Source organism: Nannospalax galili, unplaced genomic scaffold (assembly GCF_000622305.1).
Source record: "Nannospalax galili isolate Female #2095 unplaced genomic scaffold, S.galili_v1.0 scaffold312, whole genome shotgun sequence".
Taxonomy (NCBI): domain Eukaryota; kingdom Metazoa; phylum Chordata; class Mammalia; order Rodentia; family Spalacidae; genus Nannospalax; species Nannospalax galili.
In genome coordinates this window covers 3,499,235-3,500,443 of record NW_008335967.1, presented here as the reverse complement: position 1 = coordinate 3,500,443, position 1,209 = coordinate 3,499,235, and the positions used below count along the sequence as shown (strand labels likewise).

Here is a 1,209-nt window from a genome sequence, read left to right as displayed (position 1 = left end):
AACCATGTAAAAGTTGGAAAGACTGTTAAATCACTGAAACTTTAAATATATCTTACACAATCTTGTTTGTACAAAAATACAAGTTAAATATAAACATAAAGCAGCCATGATAATTTATGCAAATCTGTTCTATGTGATCTGTAGTTTTATATAAAAATTTCTTGGCTATGTTGTTTGTGAAAAGATCAACACCAGATCAAGTTACTATCTATTAGTGAAGGGCCCTAAAAAGCTTACTTTAGCGTTCAACTTTTACATGGTTGTATGTGTTTCCTAATTTGAGATCACTTAAACACTGGGAAAAAGAAAATAAAAGGGCAGCATGTCCATAAACCAACAAATAATCTGGCTGTAATGTATCATAAAACACAGAGAAACCCCACACATCTGTACAATAAACATGTGTTACATACACACATGGGTACACATGTGTGCATGCATGTATACACACACTGCATGCACATTAGCTAGGCTGAATTTGAGATCACTTAAACACTGGGAAAAAGAAAATAAAAGGGCAGCATGTCCATAAACCAACAAATAATCTGGCTGTAATGTATCATAAAACACAGAGAAACCCCACACATCTGTACAATAAACATGTGTTACATACACACATGGGTACACATGTGTGCATGCATGTATACACACACTGCATGCACATTAGCTAGGCTGAAAAAAGCCTAATGAGGTGCTGTGTCCAGCTCGATATTCAGCTGTGCATTTTTTCTGACTTCATCGAATGAATAGCTTTTTGTCACCTTTCCATTCTTGAAAACAGTATGGAGAAGATCCTGCAGAATACAAATTTAGTTATTAAAAAGACTGTCATGCCAGATATTGAATTATACTTTGATGAATTCACCCAAGTAGTCAAATACAGGCAGTTATTGACTGTGTCAACTTAGAATTATGAGATCATGATATGATGCTCTTAGGCTAGTTTCTTAAAGGGAGAAACAAAAAACACCCAGCTGACTAATTTTTCCTCTTCTGGAGTGGAAGAAGCTTGGTTGCTTAAGAGAACAACTGTTCCTGCTAATTACTACTGACAGAGCAGCCTACCAAGGACCATGCATCCCCTTGATCCTGGACAATAGACTCAATGCTGATTAAACCTGTCAATCTAGAAGTTTAGTAAAGTTGTTAGCCATTAAATTCTGGCCCTAAAAAAAGGGATAAAAATAAAAAAAAAAAATCAAACCTAAC

General features: G+C 35.3%; 1 protein-coding gene across 2 annotated transcripts in view; it reads right to left on the bottom strand.

Moving 5' to 3' along the window:
- Positions 1-483: 483 nt before the first annotated feature.
- Nampt (nicotinamide phosphoribosyltransferase) overlaps positions 484-1,209 on the bottom strand; it is a 35,373-nt gene continuing 34,647 nt past the window's right edge. For both annotated transcript variants that reach the window (XM_029562330.1, XM_008830730.3), the window contains exon 11: positions 484-794. In XM_029562330.1, coding sequence (XP_029418190.1) covers positions 684-794 — 111 coding nt within the window. In that variant the 3' untranslated portion in view covers positions 484-683. The remainder of the gene's footprint in view (positions 795-1,209) is intronic.